Below are 26,045 nucleotides of genomic sequence, written 5' to 3'. Positions count from 1 at the left end.
TTTACTTGTGCCCTTTATGGTGAGTAATCTGTTGTTCTTCCTGAATCAGTTCCACATGTGACTCCAAACCCACAGCAGCATTCCTGGCTCTAACCCGCCCTCTGAAATGGCCCAGCCGGCTACTCGGTTGTATTTTAAGCCCACAGCTACCACCTCCTGGTTTTGATCATGTCTGATCGATGAATAAAAGCAGTCCGGGAGCAGGTGACGTCATGGCAGCTGGATGCACCTTGTTTCAACCTGTCTTTCCCAATCCCAAAATCATCATCCCATTTCTCCTCCTTTCTCAGCCTTTCTTCTTTCTGCATCTGGGTCCTCCAAGGGGGAGGGGGGATATAGGGCACCGATATCTTGTGTTTCAAAAAAATACCCCATCCTTGTTCTATCTTAAAAGAATTTGCAACTTTACGTTAAGCGGGTAAACTGGTGGTTGGCTGCCGACAGGAGGCCAGTGATGTGTGGCAGTGCCAAGCTGTGTGCAAATTGCGGCTTGTTGTGTCCTTTGTTCAAATAGCAACCACACTTTCAAAAGTACTGCAATGGCAATGAAGCTCTTAGGGATATCCTGAAGCTTTGAAAGGTGTTATGAAAATGTAGCTTTTTCTTCCCTACCGTGGGAACTTTCTGTGCGTAAATTGATTCCCGTGTTTCTTTTTTAAAATAAATTTAGAGTACCCAATTCATTTTTCCAATCAAGGGGCAATTTAGTGTGGCCAATCCACCTACCTTGCACATCTTTGGGTTGTGGGGGTGAAACCCACGCAGACACGGGGAGAATGTGCAAACTCCACACAGACAGTGACCCAGAGCCGGGATTGAAGCTGTGACCTCGGCGCCCTGAGGCAGTGCTACCCCACTGCGCCACCGTGCTGCCCTGACTCCTGCGTTTTTCTAACATTACACTCGTGACTACACTTGCCAATGAGAGACTCCTCAAGCCCCTCTCCTCATCAGGGCACCCCCATGCCCCATCCCCGGCAACATTTCACGCGATCACCGTACCACTGCCAGCCTGGCACCCTGGCAGTGCCTCTTCCAGCCTAGCAGTCCCACCTGGGCATCCAGGGTGCCGGGGTGCCACCCTGCCCACCACCTATGGGCCCCCGATCGCCTGGGAGGCACCATGCCACAAGTCTCTGGTGCGCCTGGTACATGTTGGTGGGGGCCAATGGTAAATGGCGTGGCCGCTAGAACCCGCGGCTCGGGTAACTCCGCCGCGAACATATTCAAATGAGCCTGACTGCACACTCGAATATGCAAATCTGCATCCGGCCCATTGTGGGCGCGATCCCTCTCATGACGCCTCACGAGATCCTCTTGGATCTCCCGAGGCATGAGAGCTCTCGCGAGATTTAATGGTTGTGTCCCGAGTTGGGACTTGACGAGGCCGGTAGATTGTGGCCAATGGCATATCGTTCGATTACAAACATTAGCCGCCGAATAAAACATTTCCCCAATCCCCACTCCTCCTGCTTGCCCAGCTTCAGTCGCCATTTATTTTACCCCTGAATACAATTGTTTGATTTCCTTCCAATTACAGGTGGAAGAAGCTCAGGAAACAAGAAGACAGATGGAGTGAAGGTAGGAAATAAATCTTCCAACTTCTGTGTTCTGCCTCTACTTCCTGCCGCATCACCGCACCGCGACTGACCAGCTTTTATTGGATCTTCCCATGTGACAGACAATGATAGTTGGCCAAAACATTTAAATAACTTTATCTTGATCTGTCTCCGAGCAACATGCAGCTCAGAGTATTCCTCTCTCTCTCCCCCAGGACTGGGTGTCTCTCTGAAAAATATTAAACCTCAAATGACACAAAAGCTGCTCGTTTGCACCCTCATTTAATGGGCCATAGGTGATCAATGCAGGTGACCTTCAGCACTGAGATGGGGAGGTGGTGGTGTACGGATAATGTTATCGAACTAGTCATTCCCGAGGCACCAGCCTTGGATTGATAGCTGCAATGACCAGGTTGTCTCATGAGGAAAGGTTAAGACAGACTGAGTTTGCTTCTACGGGACTTTAGAAGAGTCCGGGGTGACTTGATTGAACATAGAACATAGAACATTACAGCGCAGTACAGGCCCTTCGGCCCTCGATGTTTCTCCGACCTGTGAAACCCCTCTAAAGCCCATCTACACTATTCCCTTATCGTCCATATGTCTATCCAATGACCATTTAAATGCCCTTAGTGTTGGCGAGTCCACTACTGTTGCAGGTAGGGCATTCCACGCCCTTACTACTCTCTGAGTAAAAAACCTACCTCTGACATCTGTCCTATATCTATCTTCCCTCAATTTAAAGCTATGTCCCCTCGTGCTAGACATCGCCATCCGAGGAAAAAGGCTCTCACTGTCCACCCTATCTAATCCTATGATCATCTTGTATGCCTCAATTAAGTCACCTCTTAACCTTCTCTCTAATGAAAACAGCCTCAAGTCCCTCAGCCTTTCCTCATATGATCTTCTCTCCATACCAGGCAACATCCTGGTAAATCTCCTCTGCACCCTTTCCAATGCTTCCACATCCTTCCTATAATGCGGCGACCAGAACTGCACGCAATACTCCAAATGTGGCTGCATCAGAGTTTTGTACAGCTGCAACATGGCTCCGAAACTCAATCCCTCTACCAATAAAAGCTAACACACCGTATACGCTCTTAACAACCCTCTCAACCTGGGTGGCAACTTTCAGGGATCTATAAGTCTATAAGATCCTGAACGGCATTGACAAAGTGGACGTAGAAAGAATATTTCCTCTTGTGGGTAAGTCCAGAACTGTTTTAAAAATAGGAGTCGCCCTTTTAGTACAGAGATAGGGAGAATTCTTCTCTCAGCGGGTTTTGCGACTCTGGAATTCTCTGCCTCAGAAACGGTGGAGGCAGGGGGTCACTGAGTATTTTTACAGCGGAGGCAGATAGATCCTTGTTAGGCAAGGGAATCAAAGGTCATCGGGATAGATGGGAATGTGGAAACCAAAAGACAAACAGATCAACCACAGTCTTACTGAATAGCAGAGCAGGCTTGAAGGGCCGAATGGCCCACTCCTGCTCCTATTTTCGACGTTCCTGTGAACATTACTGGTGTGTCAAAAGCGCACATTCGAGGATCACCTATCAACTCAGCAAGTCCTCTCAGGAACTTGTATCAAGCTCGGTGGGGCCACACAAATACATCCTCCAGCAGAAAGATGTATCTTAACTTCATGAAAAATAGATTCCCCATCCCACTCGACACAATGGTTCCAGGGATGGGAGATTTCACTCCCATTGACCGGAGCAGCTGGGGTTTTCTTGTGAGAGCAGAAGAGGTTAAGGGAAGATTTAACAGAGACGTTAAAAGTCATGAAGGGTCCAGAGATGAGGGTAAATGAAGATAAACAGTTTCCAATAGTCAGTAACCAGGGGCACAGATTGAAAGTGATTGGCAAAAGAAGTGGACGGTTGAAGGAAGCCTTTTTTTTTGCAGTGAGGGGCTAGAAAGTGCTGTCTGACAGGCCAGCGATATTCCGAGTTCACAAACACAATACTTCTTCTTCATGTCTTACTGAGCGGGGTGAGGTGAACTCACTGAACTCGTGTGAAATGGCAGCTTCAAGAGCAATTCCCTCATGGCAGAGGCCACATGACATCAGCACCCCAGATAGGACATGTGGTCATGTTGCATCCCAAAACCCAAACAGTGGAAACAGATTTAATGGCAGCCTTTGAAAGGGGAACTGGATAAACAATTGAGGTAGAAAAATAATTGCAGGGGTAGGGGCTGGTTTAGCACAGTGGGCTAAACAGATGACTTGTAATGCAGAACAAGGCCAGCAGCGCAGGTTCAATTCCCATACCAGCCTCCCCGAAGAGGCGCCAGAATGTGGTGACTAGGGGCTTTTCACAGTAACTTCATTGAAGCCTACATGAAATAAAATTAAATGAAAATGAAAATGAAAATCGCTTATTGTCACAAGTAGGCTTCAGTGAAGTTACTGTGAAAAGCCCCTAGTCGCCACATTCCGGCGCCTGTTCGGGGAGGCTGGAACGGGAATTGAACCCTGCTGCTGGCCTGCTTGGTCTGCTTTAAAAGCCGGCGATTTAGCCCAATGTGCTAAACCAGCCCCTTGTTTAAGTGACAATAAGTGATTATTATTATATGGGGCAAATCCAGGGAGGTGGGACAAACCGGATTGCTGTTCGAAAGAACCAGTGCAGACTTGACAGGCCAAATGGCCTCCTTCTCATCTCTGCTGTTCTATGATGGAGAAATGTGACATTTGTCGTGAAGATCTCAGAGTGGCTAAAGGGCATTCTGAAGGTGGAGGGTGAGCAGCTACTGGTCCTGCTACACATCGGTACCAACTGCATGGGTCGATGTTATAACTTGCCCGGATCTTGTTGGCTGGGGACAATTGGTTACCCCATGTTCCTTGGGAAATATGAACTCCCCCAATGAGAGAGGAGAGTGGGGCAGTCATTAGCAGTGCAGCTGTATAAATAGAGCTGGCCAGGGTGGTACCAGCTAGAGAGGGAACCAGTATGGATTATTTGTACTGTGTACATATAGTTGTAAATAAGGTTACTTTCTGTTTGTCTCCACAAGCTCGTGCTGGATTCTTCATGGCCACTCACAAAAGTAGAAAAAGGGAAGAGATTCTGCCACAGGAAATTCAGGGAGTTAGGTAGCAGATTAAAGAGCAGGACTTCTAAGGAAGTAATCCTTAGATTAAGGATTAACTATGGTTGTAACCTTCCTGTGTCACGCGCGACCAGAAGATTTCACTGGCGGCCAATGGCGTCGCCACCTCTGCCACCGGACATCCCACCCTTTATATAAACCAAGCAGTCCTTCGGGTAATCCAAACGATATGAGTTCAAATCCCACCAGGGCAGTTCGAGAATTTAAATTGTGTTTTTTAAAAAAAAGAGAGATAGAGGTTTAAGAAGCTTGTGAGAGCCCCAGTAACTCTGGTTCTGTTCCCTGTACGGCTGCTGGATTTGTTCAGGAATATCCATTCCCACTTCCATGCAGCCCCTGGAAGCACTCTGTTGTCTCAATAAAGAGCAATAATTACCCCCGTCAGTGGAAAACTTCCCCTGAAAAGTTAAATGAAATTATCGAGATTGAGAATTGTAGATTTGTAATTTAACTCTATTTCAAAAAGACTGTCGATTGTGTGACATTATCATAAATGTAAGAGCTGCAAGGGTTAATGTAATGTCTAAATCAACCACTAGAGGGAGCTAGATGTGCAAGTATATAAGTACAAGTATACAAGACATTGATGCTAAGCCTTGTGGTTGAGGAGAAAGCTAGAGAACTGACTGAAGGAAAGATAGTGTGAGTGAGAGCAGATCATAGTTAATGTAATAGTGTAGAGATTAGTAGTAGGTTAGTGTAGATTATATGTTTATTATCAACTGTGAATTATATCGGAGTAAGTGTTGAATTCAAATAAGTAGTGTTAATAAATTTACAGTTTTGTTCAATTTAAAGCTATTTGTGGTCTTTGTGAACTACGCCAACCGTCCCAAAATTAGCAACGCAAAGAACACCACAGATTGGGCACCACCTGACCAACTAAAAAAGAATAAAAATGGACAGTAGAGAGGTTAGGTTGAAGGTTGTATTGAACCTAGGTCAGACCACATCTGGAGTAGCAGGTCGGGAGGAGTTTGCACTTTCTCCCCGTGTCTGCGTGCGTTTCCTCCAGGTGCTCCAGCTCCCTCCCACAGTCCAAAGATGTGCAGATTAGGTGGGTTGCTAAATTGCCCCTTAGTGTCCAAAGGTTAGGTGGTGTTACTGGGTTACGTGGATAGGGTGGAGGCGTGGGCTTGTGTAGGGTGCTCTTTCCAAGTGCCGGTGCAGACCCAATGGGCCGAATGGCCTCCTTCTGCACTGTAAATGTTATGACTCTATGAACAGAGGAAACAGCATGTGAACAAGGTGAATCAGCGAGAGTAAGAACTGCAGTTGATGGCCATTGACACATTCGAGATTACGTACACATCGGTGATTATGTGAACTCTGGTGATTATGTACTCGGATGGTGGCATAAGTATTGGCATCATTGCATATTTGTGGTTATGTGGGCAGTCAGGATTATACACAAGACGTTGCTTACGTGTGTCTTTGTAATTAATTGGACATTATGAATAATGTGCATTCTTGATTTTATACACACTCTCGTTTAAATCACATTAGTGATTGCATTATGCAGTAATGATAATGTTCACATGAAGTTCCATATACGTTTATGATTTCATGCATCTCCTTGCAGGATTGTTAAACCTGCTTCGCCACATTGCAAAGCAATTTCCTTTGATGTTACGTACATAACATCAAACCAGGTGCCCCCACATGTCTTCTAAAGGAGGTTAGTTAGTTTCACAGCGATTTGTTTTTGTTTTTTTTGTTCATTTATTCTTTCACGGGATGTTGAGGTGACTGGCAAGGTCAGCACTCGTTGCCTGTTGCTCGGCAATCCCAGAGGGGCAGGTAAGAGTCAGCCACATTGGGTCAGGAGTCACATGTAGGCCAGACCGGGTTACGGTAAAGAATTGCAGACGGCGTTTGTGACCCAGATGAATTTTGCAACAATCAATGACAGCTTCACAGAGCTAAATCGCTGGCTTTGAAAGCAGTCCAAGCAGGCCAGCAGCACGGTTCGATTCCCGTAACAGCCTCCCCGTACAGGCGCCGGAATGTGGCGACTAGGGGCTTTTCACAGTAACTTCATTGAAGCCTACTCGTGACAATAAGCAATTTTCATTTCATTTCATTTCACATTACTGAGACAAGCTTCTTAATTCCAGATTTTATGAATCAGCGCCACCAGGTATCATGGTGGGATTTGAACCCTTGTCACCAGCGTGGGTTTACTGATCATTAGCCCGCTGGCCTCGCCACTACACCTACACCACTGCCTCCCCCCATTTCCAAGCTCCATTCATAAAACCTTTGAACACTGACGTTCGTTCCCTCTTTGTTCTGTGAGGGTTTCGGATTGTGGATCGCGGTTGAGTAAGTTGCCGTGGTTACCTCTCACTTTGACAGTCCTGTGCCTTTCACCTAGGAATCCTCGGAGAGCACCAATACTACAATCGAAGACGAGGACACAAAAGGTAAGGTTCAAAGAGGAAGAGGTATGATTCCACAGTGGACGCATTGTGAGAGAGTCTGAAATGAGAGAGGCCATCAGGATAATAGCTGAAGGTTTCTGCTTAATTGTGCTGGTATTTCAGGTGCTGTTTTTCTGATGTTGCAGGGAATGGAGTTTGAAGCACAAAACGCGTTCAGTGCATCTCACGTTTCTGTAACCTTTCCCACTAATTTAGAAAAGTTCTTCCAGTAATAGACCCCATACACACACAACTATCCACTATTCACTTAAATTCCATGGCGAGTTTCTTTTCATTTTTGTTCATTCGTTCACAGGACATGGGCGCCATTGGCTAGGTCAGCATTTATTGTCCATCCCTAATTGCCCTTGAGAGCCGGCTTCTTGAACCGCTGTAGTCCCTGTGGTGTAGGTACATCCACGGTGCTGTTAGGGAGGGAGTTCCAAAATGTTAATCCAGCGACAGTGAGGGAACGGCCGATATATTTCCAACGGTGAATGACTTGGAGGGGAACTTACAGTCGGTGATGTTCCATCGCCGTGGCCATGTTTTCTGGCCTTAGATGTAACAATTGGGGCATAAGGACACAAGTAGGCCCATTTTGAAAGGTGTTGAATATTTTTTGAAATTTACTCAGGAGCTGATGACTGTGGCCCAATATCGCTGGGATGTTTTTCAAGTGTCATTTTCAGCCACCTGAAATTGGCTCACCCCCATGTTGTGAATTGATCCTCGGTTTAAAATTATTATATTTTTTGCGATGAATCCCTTTCCAGCTGTTTTACTCCAACTTTACCACGTTCGCAATCTTCAAGGAACGTTTCTTGAAGCAACCCTTTGTAAAATATAAAATTGCATTTCGAAACAGCACCCAATTGGTTTATCACGGATTTTACAAATGGGTTTGGGCGGAAGATCAGCTGGTTGGTTGGCGGACGGTAGAAGACAGTTTAGGGGACGCGAGTAATTTTAGAGGCAATAATGAACCTTTAATGAACACAATAAAGTTAACTAAACTTGCCTCCTGTGGCCACTATGCTGCCCTCATTGATGATTCCGAGACTTAATCGCCCCACAATTGAAATATCTTCTACATCCAAAGGATGCCTTCTGACCCCGGCAGCCATTTAAATTCAGCCCCCACTTCTCTGAACTGGACAGGCCTCCTGTACCCGAGGTTCTCCAAGGGACTTCCAAGTCAAGGTGCTACTCCTGAGCATTGCTGAAAAAAGAGAAATGCAGTCAAAGCTTTTCACTTGCACTCACCAGGATAGATACAAGAATACCAAATTTCAAAGGGAGCAACAATTTATACTGCATGAGCAAATGGTGCTGATTGGTTGGCAAATGCTTAGTCAAGGCTTTGCCATGGAGAATACACAAGGAAACTATTGTCCCCATGCTTTTTTGTTAATCTTACCCCTGTCCTGATGAAAATATTTGACAGCATGGCTCCTTTTTCTTTCCAAAGGGATTCATCGACTCTTTGTCACTGTTGGATTCAGGTGCTCTGGGCGAGGGAAGGCAGTTCTTCAATAGGTACAAGGGGAAAGAGGACAAAATGGATGAAACAGATGGAGAAAGGTGGGGAGAAATGGATGGAGGGAGAGGTAAAGTCTGTATCGGAAGAAGATTGGACCGAGAAAAAGGGAGGAAGTGATGGAGGGAGGACTGAGTGCAGAGGGAGATGACGGAGCAGAGAGTGGATAAAGGGGGAGATGGTGAGAGAAATGGACAGAGAAAAATGGAGGGAGGAGTGAACGGATGGAGGCAGATATGGTGGGAACAATACATTGAAGGAGAAATATAAGGGTGTTTTGTTTGGATGGATGGACCTGTTAAGGCTCACTCCCTGTAATTCTGCTGTACAACATGTGAAATGCACACTTTTTAAAAACAGTGTGATTCTGTTCGAAATGAAGAAACATTTCAACTTTAACTCTTTCTGTGCTAATTCCAGTGCGTAAACAAGAGATTATCAAAGCCACAGAACAGCTGATTGAAGCGATTAGCAATGGAGATTTTGAGGCGTACACGTAAGTTTCTTTCCCAAGTAAAATTTGATTTTTTTTTACCAGTTACATAGAGGGTTTGTAACAGTTTTCCATCCAGTAGGAGCTGTGAATCATTATCTCGGAGAAGTCACTACTGGGGTTTCATAGTCATAGAATTCCTACAGTACAGAACGAGGCCAGTTGGCCCATCGATTCAGTACTGACCCTCCGAAAGGGCGCCCCAACCTACCCACCCTATCCACGTAACCTCATCTCACCTTTGGACACGCAGGGGCAGCACGGTAGCATTGTGGATAGCACAATTGCTTCACAGCTCCAGGGTCCCAGGTTCGATTCCGGCTTGGGTCACTGTCTGTGCGGAGTCTGCACATCCTCCCCGTGTGTGCGTAGGTTTCCTCCGGGTGCTCCGGTTTCCTCCCACAGTCCAAAGATGTGCAGGTTAGGTGGATTGGCCATGATAAATTGCCCTTAGTGTCCAAAATTGCCCTTAATGTTGGGTGGGGTTACTGGGTTGTGGGGATAGGGTGGAGGTGTTGACCTTGGGTAGGGTGCTCTTTCCAAGAGCCGGTGGAGACTCGATGGGCTGAATGGCCTCCTTCTGCACTGTAGATTCTATGAGATTCTATGAGATCACGGCCAATCCACCAAACCTGCACATCTTTAGACTGTGGGAGGAAACCGGAGCACCCGGAGGAAACCCACGCAGACATGGGGAGAACATGCAGACTCCGCACAGTCACTCAAGACCGGAATTGAACCCAAGTCCCTGGCACTGTGTGGCAGCAGTGCAAACCACTGTGCTCCTCCCTTGCCGCCTAATACAATGTTTTCAATGTCATTTTAAATCCAGATTTTTACTCAATTCCAATTTCACTATCTGCTGTGGTGGGATTCGAACCTTGTCCCCCAGAGCATTGCTCCAGATCACTGGAGTACCAGCCCACCGCCCCTCTTTTTTTTTCTAGAATGGGAGAGAAATTCAGGGTGTCGGTTTGCAACACGCTATCACAGAGTGAAACTGCAGATCCATCATTCATTACCTCCCTCCTTACCCCCATTCCTGTCTTCTTTTGTCTATTCTTCCCCTCCTTCTATCCATTCCTTGCCTCCTTCCCTCTACGCCTTGCTCTGTCTATCTCTCTTCCAATCACTTGCCCCTTCCATCGCTCCGTCCCTCTCTCCATCGTGTTATTTCATGTCAGAGGCGTTAAGTTCATCCCCCCCCCCCCCCCCCTGCACCCCCACCACTCACCATCACCTCTAAATGTTCATGTGTCATCCCTTCTCCCAATGCTGATGGGTCTGCTGTGTATTTCCAGTATTTTCTCTTCCTACCTCGCTAAAAGAAGTGAATGTCCACCATTTTGACTTGTTGCTCTTTCAGGAAGATGTGTGACCCCGGGGTCACTGCCTTCGAACCCGAGGCGCTGGGAAATCTGGTGGAGGGACTCGATTTTCATCGGTTCTACTTTGAGAATTGTAAGAAACCATTTCTCTTCTGGATGGGGAGACTAACCATCCGAGTTAGATCACTGCCTTTCAGCCATTCACTTTGCAGCTGCTGCACAGGGTTGTAATGTATACGCGATGATGCCTAAGTGTGTGAATAGAGTGAGTGATTGAGACCCAATACAGTGAAGCGAGTGGTGTGGAGATGCCGGCGTTGGACTGGGGTGGGCACAGTAAGAAGTTTTACAACACCCAGGTTAACGTCCAACAGCTTTCGGAGCGTGGCTCGTTCATCAGTTGAGTGAAGAGGTAGGTTACACAATCACAGCATATATAGTCAAAGCCAATGATGCAAGATGGTACTTTGAATGCGAGTCTTTGCAGGTAATTAAGTCTTTGCAGGTCCAGACGGTATGACTGGGGAGAGGGATAATCACAGGTTAAGAGGTGTGAATTGTCTCAAGCCAGGACAGTTGGTAGTATTTCGCAGGTCCAGGCCAGATGGTGGGAGGTTAAATGTAGTGAGGCATGAATCTAAGATCCCGGTTGAGGCCATACTCATGCTCCGAAAGCTCGTGATTCCAAATAGACCTGTTGGACTTTAACCTGGTGTTACAAAACGTCTTACAGTGAATAGAGCAAGTGACTGAGGCCCCGGTTTAAGCCCTGCTCTGTCTTGGGCGAGTTGGCATCATCCATGTAACCTTTGAGGTTTATGGTTTCCCATCTGGGTGCCACTCTCACCTCTGACTCAGAAGGTTTTGAAGTCAAGGCACACCATAGATTCAAGCTCACAGATATAGACAGACACTCCCAGTGCGCTGGCAGTGACCCTTACATAAGACATTCAACCGAGGCCCTGTCTGATCTCTTGGCTCCTATCGCACTAATTCGCGAAGAAGAACAAACAGTTTTCTCCCTTGTGATCCGTGGGTCAACACTTATCCCTGAATTGACACCCTTAAAAAAAATGGATTGTCTGGGTCGTTATTATATTGCTGCTTGGGGGAGCTTGCTGTGCTCAATTTGTTTGCCACGTTTCCTGTATTACAATAACCGCACTTCAAAAGTACTTCATTGGCTGATTAGCAATGTCCTGAGGTTGTGCACGTTGCAAAAGAAATGCAAGTCTTTATTCCTTATTTGAATGCGCGGTGTTGTTCTATCGATGCCCAGTGTCACATGACATCCGCTGATGTCTCGCGGTGTCTATTTTGATTGCACGTTGTGCGTTTAGCGAGAACTGATGATTTTTTTTTTGTCTGTTTCCAGTGTGGTCCAAGAACAACAAGCCTGTACACACCACCATCCTGAACCCACACATCCATCTGATTGGCGAAGAGGCTGCCTGCATCGCATACATCCGCATCACACAGTACATCGACAGCAATGGGATCCCACGCACTGCCCAGTCCGAGGAAACTCGCATCTGGCACCGTCGTGACGGCAAATGGCAGATTGTCCACTTCCACCGATCGGGATCTCCGTCTGCTCTGGCCAAGTAAGGGTTAAGGTCCATGTTTTGGTAGCCGGGGACCAGGGGGAACTGGCCTGGAAAAATTGGAGTGGGGGGGGGGGGGGTGGGGCGGGTTTAGGCTGAAGGGGAACAGCGTTTCAAGGTGAACTACCTCATCGTTCTCCACCATTCCCCAACCCTCAGCCAGCATTACATTAGCTTCCTCTCCAGCCCTCTGCCAACAACAGTATAAATCTGACCCCATTTCCAGTTCTCTCCCAGCTTTGACAAAGATTCATCCAGACTCGAAATGTCAGCTCCCTTCTCTCTCCACAGAAGCTGCCAGACCTGCTGCGGTCGTCCGGTATTTTCTGATTTTGTTTCAGATCCCAGCCTCCGCAGTAATTTGATTTTAAATTCATTGTCTGCGTTCCATATACCACGGGGGCAGCACGGTAGCACACGTGGATAGCACTGTGGCTTCACAGCGCCAGCTTCCCAGGTTCGATTCCCCGCTGGGACACTGTCTGTGCGGAGTCTGCACATCCTCCCCGTGTGTGCGTGGGTTTCCTCCGGGTGTTCGGGTCTCCTCCCACAGTCCAAAGTCATGCAGGTTAGGTGGATTGGCCGTGATAAATTGCCCTTAGTGACCAAAAGGTTAGGAGGGGTTATTGGGTTACAGGGATAGGGTGGAAGTGAGGGCTTAAGTAGGTCGGTGCAGACTCGATGGGCCGAATGGCCTCCTTCTGCACTGTATGTTCTATGTTCCATGTATGTATGATCTGGAATATGTAATTCAGCCCCTCGAGCCTGCTTCACCACTTAAGGTAATGACAATAATAATCTTTATTTGTGTCACAAGTAGGCTTACATTAATACTGCAATGAAGTTATTGTGAAAAGTCCCTAGTCGCCACATTCCGGCGCCTGTTCGGGTACACAGAGGGAGAGTTCAGAATGTCCAATTCACCTAACAGCACGTCTTTCGGGACTGTGGGAATAAACTGGAGCACCCGGAGGAAACCCACGCAAACACGGTGAGAACGTGCAGACTCCGCACAGTCAGTGACCCAAACCGGGAATCAAACCTGGGACCCTGGAGCTGTGAAGTAACAGTGAAATGAAATGAAATGAAAATGAAATGAAAATCGCTTATTGTCACAAGTAGGCTTCAAATGAAGTTAGTGTGAAAAGCCCCTAGTCGCCACATTCCGCCGCCAGTTCGGGGAGGCTGGTACGGGAATTGAACCGTGCTGCTGGCCTGCCTTGGTCTGCTTTAAAAGCCAGCTACTTAGCCCAGTGCCAAACCAGCCCCTACAGTGCTAACCACTGCTACCATGCCACCCCAGGGTGATCTCATAGTAAATCTGCATCCCGCCTGCCCTCGATAACCTACCAGCCCCTTGCGTACCCAGAATCTATCCACCCACCTCCACCTTAAAAATATTCAAAGTTCTTGAGACCAACACTGTACTCCACATATGGGGCGGAATTCTCCGATCCCCCGCCGGGTCGGAGAATCGCCGGCGGGCCGCGCGAATCGCCCCATGCCGCCCCGATGCTGGGACATGATTCTCCGCAGAGCGCAGAATTGCCGCCACTGGGGCTGGCGTGGTCAGGGTATGCGCTGACTCTCCGGCCCGGATGGGCCGAGCGGCCGTCAACAAAAAGCCGAGTCCCGTCGGCGCCGTTCTAACATCCTCTGAGCCGGCGGGACCTCAGTGTTGAAGGGTCCGGGGGCGGCCTGTAGGGGGGGGATCCAACCCCTGGGGGACCTCCGTAGTGCCCTGGTCCGCGATCGGGTTCACCGATCAGCAGGCCGGCCTCTCTGGCTGGGGGCCTCCTTTCCTCCGCGTCCGCTCCTGTATCCCTGCGCCCTTTGGCGGAGTTGCCAGATCTTTGTTCACACACTTATCCTACCTGCATCTTTTTGTAGCCTCCTTATGTCCTCTTCACAACTTACTTTCCTACCTATCTTTGTGTCATTAGCAAATTTGGTACCCATCACTTCAATCCCTTCATCCGAATCATTTATATAAATTGTAACCAGTTGAGGTCCCAGCATTGATCCCGATGGCACATCACTCGTTACATCTTGCTAACCTGAAAAAAGCTATTTATGCCTACTCACTGTTTCCTGCTAGCCAGCCAATCTTCTATCCATGCCAATATGCCCCTATACCATGAGCTTTTATTTTCTGCAATAACCTTTGATGTGGCATTTCATCAAATGCCTTCTGGAAATCTAAGTACAGTACATCCACCAGTTCTCCTTTATCTACAGCACAGATTACTCGCTCAAAGAACTCCAATAACTTGGTTAAACACGATTTTCCCTTCATAAAACCACATTGACTCTGCCTGATTACCTTGAGTTTATCCAAGTGGCCTGCAATAACTTCTTTAATAATAGCTTCTAACATTGTTCCTACAACAGATGTTAAAAGAACTGGCCTGTCGTTTCCCGCTTTCTGCCTCCCTCCCTTTTTGAATCATGGAGTTACATCTGCTCGATTCCACTCTAATGGATTCTGCTGCTTCCTTTTACTCTCAATTTCCAGCATTATGTGTCGTCTTCTTTGTGGTCAGAAGGTTGTGGGTTCAAGTCCCACTCCCGGGGTTTGAGCTCCAAGCCCGGGCAGACATTCCCCACTGCAGTATGAGGGAGTGCGGCAATGTTGGAGATGCCATCTTCAGGTGAAATTTAACCGGCCAACATAAATGTTGCCCGTGCACTATTGGAAGAAGACTAGGGGGGGGGGAGCAACATGGTGGGGCAATGGTTAGCACTGCTGCCTCATAGCGCCGAGGGCCCAGGTTCCGATCCGGCTCTGGGTCCCTGTCCGTGTGGAGTTTGCACATTCTCCCCGTGTTTGCGTGGGTTTCGCCCCCACAGCCCAAAGATGTGCAGGGCAGGTGGATTGGCTAGGCTCAGTTGCCCCTTAATTGGAAAAAATCAATTGGATACTCTAAATTTATTTCCAAATGTCTCCTAAGCAAGCCCCACTGGCAAGCATTGGAAGGTTTTGCAGATGGACCGTTTGGCCAGGTGACAAACACACTTGGCCAACAAGTCCTGGGGCGGGGCTCGAACTTGGCGTTTCAGATTCAGAAGCAGGGGCACCACCCAGTGGAGTGGCAAGACTGCCGACCACAGCAGTGCCGGTACTTCAAAAGTTAACTCACTGACTGTCCAACGCTTTGACAAGTCCTGAGGTGGTGTCGGGTGGGGTGCTGTGGGAATACCTCTTTATTGTTTGACCTCATTCTCTTTCTCTCTCTCTCTCTCTCTCCAGCTGAAACTCCTTCTCTCCAGTCTCCTGCTGCTATCCATGACTGACTTGCACGCAAGGAAAATATCTCCTGTGTAACCTCACCGCTGGACTCATGTCTCCCCCCGGAGAGAGGGCTGGAATGCTTGGCGGGATCACTGCTGGGTTGAGCAATTGGTTCCCCGCTCACACCCCGGTGTTTGCAGGCAGAGTGATGGATTTCATAACCGACCATCATTTTTTGTATCCTAAAAGGCAATATCTGTCATTCTGGCATGTTTTACAGCGATATCTATAATTCCAATCGATTTACAGTGTAGATGTATTTTAAAATTGTGATAGTTAAGTGGATGACTTTATAACTTGGCTGCGATGCATGTTTTTTACTGTTACGCCGGGTGCAAAAAAAATAAATAACGGGCGTTTGCAATCTCAACATGAACTTTGGGAGGGTGGAAGGAGGGATATAAAATTTTAGGCAGTCTCGCTGCACAGATTAGTCATTGAAGAGTATTGAGTATTACCAGGTGGTAGGCAGTGCCTGTCTTATCCAGACTGGGTGAGCAAGGAGCAGTCCCTGGTGGGCCTCAGGGAAGCTTTAACTCTTTGCTTGCCAACACTGAGGAGGGGAGGGGGGGGGGGGAATCCACAGACCTCTGAAATGAAAGTCTCCAGGGTGAAATTTACACGTGCCCACCCCTCCCACCCCGACCGCCTTAACCAGGCCGACTGCACTTTTGAACCATTTGAAAGCACTTTGCGATGTGTCTGACAGACCGAGTACTTTGGTGTGATTAATAAGAAGAGAAAACCTTCCTCAATTCGAATCCAAAACAGCGGTCAACAAACGACCATTTGGTTTTAAGGGGGCTCGGAATGCGCTGCTCGATTCGACCCATCGCACTCTGAAAGCATTGATTCCGAACCCGGTTTGGACATTGATCAGTGGTAAATGATCCACATGAGCTTCCTCGGATATTTTGTGGCACTGAGTTTACTGTGACTTTGGGTCACCCTCGGTATGAGCCTTTTCCTCGCGTCCTCGTGATGGGGCCGTTTGGCTTGAGGTGGGCTCCCTGTGAAAAGATTGTCCTCCAGGGTCCTTACATTTGGCCAGACGTCAGCACGGCACACTCCCAGCGCAATGTGGCACCCAATCAACGCAGCCATAAACTGAGACAAAATGGACTTGCAATCAGTGCTAATCAGCCCAGTCAGATTGAACTCCACCCTGGATCCAAACAAGGACCACGTCCGACTGGGCAGACTGCACAATCTGAAACAGGCCCCTTCTCCTCTTCAAATTAGGGGCTGGGTTTCCATTGAGCTTTTACAGCCCCTTCCTTCCTCACAGTCAACCCCATATCCACCCCTCCCCCCCCCCCCCCCCCCCGCCCCCCAGTAACGTCAGCAAACCAAACCCCAGACTCCCCCCCCCCCCCCCCCCCCCCCCAGTCTGCGTTGCCCCTCTCGGTTACTTGTTCCATGAGAGCAGGCCATTCAGCCTATCACATCTGAGCCAGTCTGTTGCAAGAGCTCTCCATTGCCCCAGCTCTTCCCCCACAACCTGCAGATTTCTCCCCTTTGAGTATTTATCCAGTGCCCGATCGAACGTCACCTTGTGTCTTCCCCCACTGCCCTTTCAATTCCAGCACATTCCAGGTCACAACAGCTCGCTGCGGAAAAACAAATTCTCGCCATCAGATTCTATTGCTGATTACGACAAACCTGGGCCCTCTGGGTCAATGGGCTGCAACATCTAAAACCGATTAGATGCGTGACGTGGTCGCAATTAAGTGGACCCTAAAATTTCCAAACCTCTATTGTGAAACAGATTGAGGAAACGTGATGCTGCCTCCGTCAAGATCGATGTTTCATCCCAACCAGGCTGGACTGAACTGCGTCAATCACACGGATCATCTCTCCCCCCTTCCCCTTCCCTCGCCCAGTGTCAGGAAGCCTGTGCAAGTCCCGTACCAGCCTCCCCTGAACAGGCGGCGGAATGTGGCGACTAGGGGCTTTTCACAGTAACTTCATTTGAAGCCTACTTGTGACAATAAGCCATTTTCATTTCATTTCAGGTCTCCCAGGGATGGCCATGGGCGGAATTCTCCCACCCCCGACCCTGGCGGGTTCGGTGGTGGGCGGGAGCAGCGAATCTGGCGGGACCCAAAAAGTAAAAAAAAAAACACTTTGGCTTAAAACCGGGTCGCAATTCTCCCAGTGGCGGGTTAATGGCCTTCCCGTTAGCTGGAGTCATGGCTGCCATTTGCATTCATTTGCATCTCGTGACCGCTCATTAAAACAACAGCCTGCCTGCGTCCCGTCAGGCCTTCCAGTCCTGCGTCACGCCAGTGGGTAAGTACGTCGGGGTCAAACACGATTGCTGATGAGTGGCAAGTGATGCTCGGTTCGTCAGAGACTTTGAGGGGAGTGTAACAAAGCCACCGTCCTGCTGCACTGCCCCTGGTCCACTTGCTGTTCACCACTCTGCCGGGGCAGACCCGTTCATTGGCCCTCCATTGCCATGCCAAGCTGGTCTTCATCGACAGCACCGTGCTGCCGGACCCATGGACCCACCCCCTGCCTGTTGTTCTCTTGGCTCAGTACAGTGCCTGGGGTTGGGGATAACTGGGGTCTCCTTACCGCAGGTGCTACACAGCAGCATCTATGTGGACAGCACTGTGCTGTGGGATTCATGTAGTCGCCGAAATAAAGGCCCGACTTTCGACTGGGAGGGTGGAGTGTGAGGTGAGGCCCAGGGGGTGGCCTGATGAAGACAAAAGGGGAAGTGGAAGCAGAGCTGCGCAAGTGGGGGTGGGGGGAGGGGGGGCAAGGGGTCACAATGTCGGGAAGAGGGGCGAGGAGACGGCTGAAAAAGACGATAAATTGAAGACAGAATGAAGATTGAGGAGAGGAGAAGCTGAATCCCGGCTAGGCTACATGAAGAGCTGCCAAGCAAGGGGGTGAAAGGGATGTCACATTGTTCACTGGGAAGGGGAGGCATGAAGACTCTACATGCGGCGGGTTCAGGCCCACGTGGGGCACGGGCACCTCACAGGTGATGGGCTCAGGGGGAGGGTGGTTGAATCGAGGAACAGAGAATTCTTCTTGAGGCTGATAGCCTCTTCCCTCTGGGTTTGCTGACATCGTGCCCGGTCTGGAGGGCCGGAGAGAGTGGTATGAATGTGCTGGACGGGTGTTTACATATGGCGCTGGGACCTTTGAATCTACCAGCTGAGGGTGAAGCAGTTGCCTGCCCGCCAGGGGGGAACTCGCTTGTGCACCAATCAGATTCCAAGTGCAGATTATGCCGCGGGATCCCATCATTCTGGCCAGCTGGAGCCGCCCACCACCTCCCTTGGGGGAATTCTGCCCAAAGTTTCCAATCTCTCTGGATTACCGAGGAACTCTCAAACAGCAGTTGGGCATAAAAAAAGAGAACTGATTTCAGGGTTGTGGGAAAAGAGGGGAGAGGCTCGGGGCTAAATTGGTCAGCACTTTCAGGGAGCCAGTTCCTGCAGGATGGCCGGCCTTCTGTGCTGTAAGATTCCATCTACCACCTCCCGTCAAGTTGGACGGTTCTGACTGGTTATTCGCAGTTGCAATGGATATCAAGCAAGAGGAGGGAGTCGCCGTGGAAACCCTACAGCCATACCAGAACCACCATTTTGGAAGCTAAATAGTTGGTCAGTACCTTATAAAAAAAATGCGCGTCAAGGTTTTGATGCGCGAGATGAGTCGACTTGGCCTGTTTATTTCAGAGGCTGAGAGAATGACTGCGTCTGCCATTTATAGAGACCTTCATTTCTCTGCTTGAGCAAGGAAAGTGGCGGCACGTGATGGAAAGGCCTGAAAGGCTCTGGGGCCTGGGGATAGCCCACCTTGCCTGATGGAAAAACACTTGATGTTCCTCAAAAGACAAGGTAAACTGCCTTGTCCCCATGCCCTACCCATGGCTTATTGCCAGACATCGGCCTCTGATTCAGTGTGTCCCTGGAGGTTCCGTCACACGATCTGTCCCCGCGATCCAGCCACCAGTCGGCCAACACACCCGTCCTTGTGACCTACGACCTTCCTACACCAACTGGATAGCCAATGGACTTATCACCCAATTGGATGATGCTTGATTGTCAGCCAAGCAGTTGTTCCCATTTTCAGTAACTTTACATCTGAGAACGAGAAATTTGGAAGAAAATGACAATCATTTTTGATGAATCGATGGTTTATCTCCGGGGTCGCACACAGCAGTGTCCTGGAGATTGGTCTTCAATTCCTGGAGACTGATCTTCAATTCCTGGAGACTCCAGGTTTTTCCTGGAGGGTTGGCAATCCCACCAGTGCTCCATGAGCAAAGAAATGCCAGAGCCACTTGCAGGCCATTGGGAATTTTAAAGTCAAGTGCACCAGGATCTAATATAGTGGTGAGCAGTAGACTAGTACACGTTAGAAGAATTTGGATGAGCTGAAGTTTATGGAGGGCAGAAGATGTCCGTCAGGAAAACACGGGTAATTTCTGACTCACGTAAAATGTGCAGCAACCACTCCTGGGGCCCTTAGCAACCAGTCCTTTCTCATGGACCTTGGCAACCAGTCCCACGGCCCTTAATGGCGAGCTGCTTCTTATGGTCCTGAACATAGAATCATAGAATTTACAGTGCAGAAGGAGGCCATTTGACCCATCTAGTCTGCACCAGCCCTTGGAAGGAGCACCCTACTTAAGTCCACGCCTCCACCCTATCCCGGTAACCCCACCTAACCTTTTGGACACTAAGGGACAATTTAGCATGGCCAATCCACGCAACTTGCACATCTTTGGACTATTGTAGGAAACTGGAGCACCCGGTGGAAGCCCACACAGACACGGGGAAAATGTGCAAACTATACAGAGTCACCCAAGGCCGGAATCGAACCCAGGTCCCTGGAGCTGTGAGGCAGCAGTGTTAACCACGTGCCGAACAGCCAGTCCATTAGCCCCTAGCAACCAGTCCCTTGGCCCTTAGCAACCAGTTCCTTCTCATGGTCCGTAGCAACCAGCCCCTTGGCCCTTAGCAACCAGTCCCTTCTCATAGTCCATAGCAACCAGTCCCTTGGCCCTTAGCAACCAGTCCCTTCTCATGGTCCATAGCAACCAGTCCCTTGGCCCTTAACAACCAGTCCCTTGGCCCTTAGCAACCAGTCCCTTCTCAAGATCCGTAGCAACCAGTCCCTTGGCCCTTAGCAACCAGTCCCTTCTCAGGGCCCTTAGCGACCAGTCCCTTGACCCACAAGCTACCCTACATTGAAGATGGAGAGAGGCCGCTCGTAAGTTAACACAGCTTTAAAGAATTGACAATTATCATTTTCAGAGGATATTAGGAACAACATGCCTCATTCAGCCTGCTGAGCTGTGGGGCATATTTCCCTGCAAGGCTACTCAACAACCCAAAGCTTACGTCACAGGCTATGAACAAATCATCGCCTTTAAGATGCCACACGTGCGCAGTCACACCAGAAACTTCAAAGGAACTGTGCACTTCAATGGATAGGTCACACACAGCAAAAATAACTGAGAGGGGGGCATTGCTGTGAGGCCATTCAGCCCCTTGAATCTGCTACATAAGGTTGCGCAGGCCATTCAGCCCCTCGAACCTATTACGTGGGAATGGAAAGAGGCCATTCAGCCCCTCAAGCCTGTTCCACAATTTAATCAGGAAGCTATGCTTTGGTGAGGGTGGGGGAGGAAAGGGGGTTATTTGCTGTTTTTTGTACCACATTAGAAGAAACACATTCATCCCATCACTTTTGCTTGCTTACTTGAGAAAGTGAATTGAACTGACAATCATGCACCATTTCTAGTGTTGGTTTTTTGCTGGCTGAGCCTTTGCACTGGACTCTTAGCCTCACTGGAGATTTGCTTCCGTACCTCTGTATTGTGTCGCCAATTAAATCAATGCCTTTCTGTACATTTTCGTAAGTGACTTTACTGTAAGCTGTCGTGACACTGAAGAAGTTAATGGATTGAGCAAAGCTTCTGTCTTTGGAATATGGTCTAACTCATGGGTAAGGTTGCTGGTGAATGACTTGTGAATATTTTAATTGGTGTTTCGCAAATAAAGAGGTTTTATCAGTTTGTCTTGAAGGAGGTGCCTTAATTTATTTCGTTTCTGATCTAGAGAGAAAGGAGAGGGAATGTTTGCCATCTCCCCATGGGCTCTGTCTCGGCAGGTTATAGGGTTTTGAAGAGTTGTACAGTTTTACAGCATAAAACGTGGCCCTTCAGCCCATCGTCTCTGGCCCAGCCATCAAGCACCTGTCTATTCCAATGCCATTTTCCAACACTCGGTCTGTTGCATTGTGTGCTGCGGCTTTTCAAGTGCTGATCTAAATGCTTCTTAAGTATTGTGAGTGTTCCCGCCTCTCCCACCCTTTCAGGCAGCGAGTTCCAGACTCCCACCACCCTCTGGGTGAAAAGGTTTTTCCTTAAATCCCGTCTGAATCTCCTGCTCCTTACCTTCAATCTATGCCCCCTGGTTACTGACCTCGCCACTAAGGGAAAAATGTTTCTTCCCATCTACTCTATGCCCTCATCATTTTGTACTCATCAATCTGGTCCCCCTTCGGCCTTCTCTGGCCTAAGGAAGACAACTCCAGCCTAACCAGCCTCTCCTCATAGCCGAAACACTCCAGCCCAGGTGACGCCCTGATTAATCTCCGCTGCACCCTCTCTCGTGCAATCACATTCCTTCCAATAACGTGGTGGCCCTCAGGCTAAATCACCACCAGTCAGCAGGGAGTCGGTCAGCTCAGTTGGCTGGACGGCTGGTTTGTGATGCAGCCAACAGCCCGGGTTCAATTCTGGCTGAGGTTGACCATGAAGCCCCCCCCCCCCCCCCCCCCCCCCCCCCGCCCCCCCCCCTCCCCTTCTCAACATTTGCCCTTCCCGAGGTGTGGTTACCCTCAACGCCAGTCAGCTCTCTCTCTCTCCCTCTCAAGAGTGGAGAGCAGCCTGTTGAACTCGGGGACTATGGTGACCTTCATAGTGTTGTGACCAGAACTGCACACAGTGTTCTCGAGGTGGCCTACACATTTCCATCATAACGTCCCTGCTATTCCATTGTCTCGGCTAACAAAGGCAAGTATCCCATATGCCTTCTTAACTTGAACACAGCAGGTTCAGCTTGTCATAGAGGTTGACAGCGCAGGAACAGGCCATTCAGCCTGATTCATCCATTCTGGCTCCACGTGAGCTTCCTCCCACCGTTCCTCATCTCAGTCCTCCCTCCATTCCTCATCTCAGTCCTCCCTCCATTCCTCATCTCAGTCCTCCCTCCATTTCTCATCTCAGTCCTCCCACTATTCCTCATCTCAGTCCTCCCTCCATTCCTCATCTCAGTCCTCCCTCCATTTCTCATCTCAGTCCTCCCACTGTTCCTCATCTCAGTCCTCCCTCCATTCCTCATCTCAGTCCTCCCTCCATTTCTCATCTCAGTCCTCCCACCGTTCCTCATCTCAGTCCACCCTCCATTTCTCATCTCAGTCCTCCCTTCATTCCTCACCTCAGTCCTCCCACGGTTCCTCATCTCAGTCCTATCACCGTTCCTCATCTCAGTCCTCCCTCCATTCCTCATCTCAGTCCTCCCTCCATTTCTCATCTCAGTCCTCCCACCGTTCCTCATCTCAGTCCCCCCACCATTCCTCATCTCAGTCCTCCCTCCATTTCTCATCTCAGTCCTCCCACCGTTCCTCATCTCAGTCCTCCCACCATTCCTCATCTCAGTCCTCCCTTCATTCCTCATCTCAGTCCTCCCACCATTTCTCATCTCAGTCCTCCCTTCATTCCTCATCTCAGTCCTCCCACCGTTCCTCATCTCAGTCCTCCCACCATTCCTCATCTCAGTCCTCCCACCATTCCTCATCTCAGTCCTCCCGCCATTCCTCATCTCAGTCCTCCCACATTCCTCATCTCAGTCCTCCCTTCATTCCTCATCTCAGTCCTCCCACCATTCCTCATCTCAGTCCTCCCACCATTCCTCATCTCAGTCCTCCCACCATTCCTCATCTCAGTCCTCCCTCCATTCCTCATCTCAGTCCTCCCACCATTCCTCATCTCAGTCCTCCCACCATTCCTCATCTCAGTCCTCCCACCATTCCTCATCTCAGTCCTCCCTCCATTCCTCATCTCAGTCCTCCCACCATTCCTCATCTCAGTCCTCCCACCATTCCTCATCTCAGTCCTCCCACCATTCCTCATCTCAGTCCTCCCTCCATTCCTCATCTCAGTCCTCCCACCATTCCTCATCTCAGTCCTCCCACCATTCCTCATCTCAGTCCTCCCACCATTCCTCATCTCAGTCCTCCCACCATTCCTCATCTCAGCCCTCCCACCATTCCTCATCTCAGTCCTCCCTTCATTCCTCATCTCAGTCCTCCCACCATTCCTTATCTCAGTCCTCCCACCGTTCCTCATCTCAGTCCTCCCACCGTTCCTCATCTCAGTCCTCCCTCCATTCCTCATCTCAGTCCTCCCTCCATTCCTCATCTCAGTCCTCCCTCCATTCCTCATCTCAGTCCTCCCACCATTCCTCATCTCAGTCCTCCCACCGTTCCTCATCTCAGTCCTCCCACCGTTCCTCATCTCAGTCCTCCCGCCATTCCTCATCTCAGTCCTCCCACCATTCCTCATCTCAGTCCTCCCACCATTCCTCATCTCAGTCCTCCCTTCATTCCTCATCTCAGTCCTCCCTTCATTCCTCATCTCAGTCCTCCCTTCATTCCTCATCTCAGTCCTCCCACCCACCATTCCTCATCTCAGTCCTATCACCGTTCCTCATCTCAGTCCTCCCTTCATTCCTCATCTCAGTCCTCCCACCATTCCTCATCTCAGTCCTCCCACCGTTCCTCATCTCAGTCCTCCCTCCATTCCTCATCTCAGTCCTCCCTTCATTCCTCATCTCAGTCCTCCCTCCATTCCTCATCTCAGTCCTCCCTTCATTCCTCATCTCAGTCCTCCCACCGTTCCTCATCTCAGTCCACCCTCCATTTCTCATCTCAGTCCTCCCTTCATTCCTCACCTCAGTCCTCCCACGGTTCCTCACCTCAGTCCTCCCACCGTTCCTCATCTCAGTCCTCCCACCATTCCTCATCTCAGTCCTCCCACCGTTCCTCATCTCAGTCCTCCCACCGTTCCTCATCTCAGTCCTCCCACCATTCCTCATCTCAGTCTATCAGCAGACCTTTCTGTTTGATTTGATTTATTGTCACATGTACCGAAGTACAGTGAAAAGTATTTTTCTGCGGCCGAGGGAACGTACACAGTACGTACATAGTAGCACAAGAATAACCAACAGAGAACATTGACAAATGGTACATCGACAAAACAGTGATTGGTTACAGTGTGGAACAAGGGGCCAAACAAAGCAAATAACATAGTTAGTAATTATATAAGAAGAGGAAAATAGTTTTAGTAGGTCAGGACGCTGATAGGAGACAAAAGAAAAGGGAAGGGGGAGAGACCTCGCAGAGAGTCGCCATGCTCCGGCGCCATCCATCTCCTTTATGCTTCACCGAGTCTCCCTAAGTGCAAAATACTGGATACGGAGGGATAGTTATGGTACTAGACCAATAATCCAGCCTGCATTTGCAATCTCCGCCTGTGTATTCAAATCCCACCATAACAGCTCTGGACTTCCAACTCCATTGCGCAAATAAATCTGGAATTAAATAAGGTAACTAGCTGTAACTAATCTCTGTAACTAGCAGATTCTAATCTCATCTAATTCACCAATTTCATTCAGGGGAAGGAAATCCGATGTGACTCCAGGCTCATTGGCAACGTGGTTGACTATTGACTGGACAAACAAACCATTTTGAAGGTGGCTCACCCCCATCTTCTCAAGCTCAATTAATAATGATCTTTACCAGTGTTGCCAACAAAAAATGCTCCTTGTGATACTATTGGTTTGCAAAAGATATATGGCCCAACGAATGGGCATTCAGTCCAACCAGCTCATTCCACCGTTTCCTGTCAAGCCTCTGCCCATTTTTGCTCATTTAAATACATCACAGACTCGTTGAAGCTTTTCATAGAATCATAGAACTTACAGTGCAGAAGGAGGCCATTCGGTCCATTGAGTCTGCACCAGCCCTTGGAAAGAGCACCCGACTTAAGCCCACACCTCCACCCTATTCCCGTAACCCAGTAACCTCACTCATTGGCCTCATGGCCAATCCACCTAACCTGCACATCTTTGGACTGTGGGAGGAAACCGGAGCACCCGGAGGAAACTCACGCAGACACGGGGAGAAAGTGCCGACTCCGCACAGACAGTGACCCAAGCCAGAAATCGAACCTGGGTCCCTGGAGCTGTGAAGCAACAGTGCTAACCACTGTGTTACCGTGCCGCCCGCTTCTTCTTACACTCATCAGAACACTCCACAAGAGCATCAATATAAGGGGAAAGCAATTTATCCTGTATGAGAAGAAAGTACTGATGGGTTGACAAGTAGACTCTGATTGGTAGAGGTGTTGTAATGGAGAATGCACCAGCTGATGATGTTTGACAGATAACTTCCAAACATTATTTGAAAGTTAAGCCAGGCTGCTTGGTCCTGATTGGTCAATGCATTGTCCTGAGGAATGAATCAGCAAATGGCTATCATAGCTTGCTTAGCTGAAACAGGCACAATGTGTATACATGTTCTTTCTGTCTGCAAAGAACAGGGTCCTGTGTATTAATATATGTAGTTTGCAGTACAGGCAAATGTACC

The 26,045-nt window shown here is 49.0% G+C and overlaps 1 protein-coding gene across 1 annotated transcript in view; it reads left to right on the top strand.

The window, feature by feature from the left end:
* Positions 1-16,681, top strand: part of LOC119965442 (calcium/calmodulin-dependent protein kinase type II subunit alpha) — a 123,549-nt gene extending 106,868 nt beyond the window's left edge. The window contains exons 11-16 of the mRNA XM_038796226.1: positions 1,541-1,581; positions 7,060-7,108; positions 9,066-9,141; positions 10,505-10,599; positions 11,842-12,070; positions 15,321-16,681. Of these exons, the coding sequence (XP_038652154.1) occupies positions 1,541-1,581; positions 7,060-7,108; positions 9,066-9,141; positions 10,505-10,599; positions 11,842-12,070; positions 15,321-15,324 (494 nt within the window). The 3' untranslated portion in view covers positions 15,325-16,681. The remainder of the gene's footprint in view (positions 1-1,540; positions 1,582-7,059; positions 7,109-9,065; positions 9,142-10,504; positions 10,600-11,841; positions 12,071-15,320) is intronic.
* Positions 16,682-26,045: the final 9,364 nt, after the last annotated feature.

Source organism: Scyliorhinus canicula, chromosome 4, assembly GCF_902713615.1.
Source record: "Scyliorhinus canicula chromosome 4, sScyCan1.1, whole genome shotgun sequence".
In the NCBI taxonomy this organism is placed as follows: Eukaryota; Metazoa; Chordata; class Chondrichthyes; order Carcharhiniformes; family Scyliorhinidae; genus Scyliorhinus; species Scyliorhinus canicula.
This window is presented reverse-complemented; position numbering and strand designations above follow the sequence as displayed.